Raw genomic sequence first — 1,837 nt, forward strand, 5'->3', positions numbered from 1 at the left:
CCGGGGCGGGGGGGGGGGGGGGGGGGGGGAGGTGGCAGGCTCTGCCAGGCGTGATGTTGGGCTGCCCTCAGTGGAGGGCTTCGAAGTCAGCATTCGAGGGGCAGGGAGTTAGGGGGCCCCTCCCCACCCCAAGTCCCCACTGCCAGTGCCCCCGGGGACTCAGGTGGGACTTCCAGGGGGACCTCTTGTGCTGGAAGGTTATGGGGGACGGTGAAGCTCTGGACAATACGTTTCGTTCTTTTTTTAAATATATTTTGTTATTGATTTGAGAGAGAGAAACACCAATTGGTTGACTCCTGCACGCCCCCTGCTGGGGATTAAGCCCACAACCAGGCCTGTACCCTGACTGGGAATCCAACAGGCAACCTCTTGGTGCCTGGTCGACACTCAACCACGGAGCCACACCGGCCGTGTTTTTTTTTTTTCTTTCTGCATTTTCTACATTTTCTTGAGAATGCTGCAAGGGAGGGGGAGGGGGGACACTGGGGCCTGAGCCGGCTGCTGTGGGGACGGGGGGGAAGGGGGTCAGGCTGTCCTGGGACGCCACGTGCGTTCCCCTGATGTCGGACCTGTGGGCAGTGGCTGTAGGGACGGAAGGTGTTTCCTCCCGCCCAGGTTCCTTGGCTGGTCCCATAAGTAAAGCGATAGAAGTCAGGTTAGCAAAGCAAACCCCCATGGAGAGCAGGGACCCTCCTCCCGTGGGCCCGGCATAGGCCACCCTGCAAGCTCCGTCCCAGCGAAAGACAGGGGTGCGGGGTGGGGTCAGCGACCGGGAAGGTCTGCAGGTGGCCGTCATGCCGACTGGCGCGGGCCTGCAGCTCTGGTAATTGCTCCCAGGGATGGGGTCCCCTCCTCATCCTGTGCCGTGTGGGCCGCTTACCAATGCAGGTTCCCCGCACGTCAGTGTCCCTCCAGAGGCACCTTCCCTCGCCTTCAGGGCGCCCGGGCCGCCAACCGGGCGGAACAGTGAACAGAGCGTCAGCCTGTGGACCGAAGGGTTCCGCGTTCGATTCCAGCCAAGGGCACGTACCTTGGTTGCAGGCTCCTTCCACTCTCTCCTCCCCATCCCCCCTGACCCAGGCCCTGGTCGTAGCATGTGCAGGAGGCAACCCATCGATGTGTCTCCCTCTGTCTTTCCCTCTCTCTTCCACTCTCTCCAAAATCAATGGAAAAAATATCCTCGGGTGAGGATTAAAAAAAAAAAAAAAAAGACCAGCTCAAACGAATATTCCAGAGGGTGACGGGCTCTTCCCTTCCCTGCCTTGTAGACTCTGAGAACGTCCTGAAGGCGACATCGGTGCCCGAGGGGGAGATGGAGAGCGGACAGGAGCTGAAGGAGGAAGGTGGCCCCCAGGCGACGTCGGTCCCTGAGGGGGAGAAGAGCGGACAGGAGCTGAAGGAGGATGGGGCCCCCCAGGTGACGTCGGTCCCCGAGGGGGAGAAGGAGAGCGGACAGGAGCTGAAGGAGGATGGGGCCCCCCAGGTGACGTCGGTCCCCGAGGGGGAGATGGAGAGCAGACAGGAGCTGAAGGAGAAAGGTGGCCCCCAGGCGATGTCGGTCCCCGAGGGGGAGAAGGAGAGCGGACAGGAGCTGAAGGAGGAAGGTGGCCCCCAGGCGACGTCGGTCCCCGAGGGGGAGAAGAGCGGACAGGAGCTGAAGGAGGAAGGTGGCCCCTCCTCATCGCTGGACTCCAGTGACCAGCAGGCAGAGCTGGCCCAGCCCAGCTCCCAGTCCTGGAAAAGCCAAAAAGTGAGTGCCGGCCCGGGCGTCCTGGTTCTGCCACCGCCGCTTCCTGCCGTGGTTCCCCAGCTGCCGGCCCTGGTGCCCGAGTCCCCA

The 1,837-nt window shown here is 62.4% G+C and overlaps 1 protein-coding gene across 1 annotated transcript in view; it reads left to right on the top strand.

Moving 5' to 3' along the window:
• Positions 1 to 1,837, top strand: part of LOC102239352 (E3 ubiquitin-protein ligase RNF213) — an 8,913-nt gene that overhangs the window by 3,248 nt on the left and 3,828 nt on the right. The window contains exon 2 of the mRNA XM_014528382.1: positions 1,269 to 1,750. Within this exon, the coding sequence (XP_014383868.1) occupies positions 1,269 to 1,750 (482 nt within the window). The remainder of the gene's footprint in view (positions 1 to 1,268; positions 1,751 to 1,837) is intronic.

Source organism: Myotis brandtii, unplaced genomic scaffold (assembly GCF_000412655.1).
Source record: "Myotis brandtii unplaced genomic scaffold, ASM41265v1 scaffold632, whole genome shotgun sequence".
Classification (NCBI taxonomy): domain Eukaryota; kingdom Metazoa; phylum Chordata; class Mammalia; order Chiroptera; family Vespertilionidae; genus Myotis; species Myotis brandtii.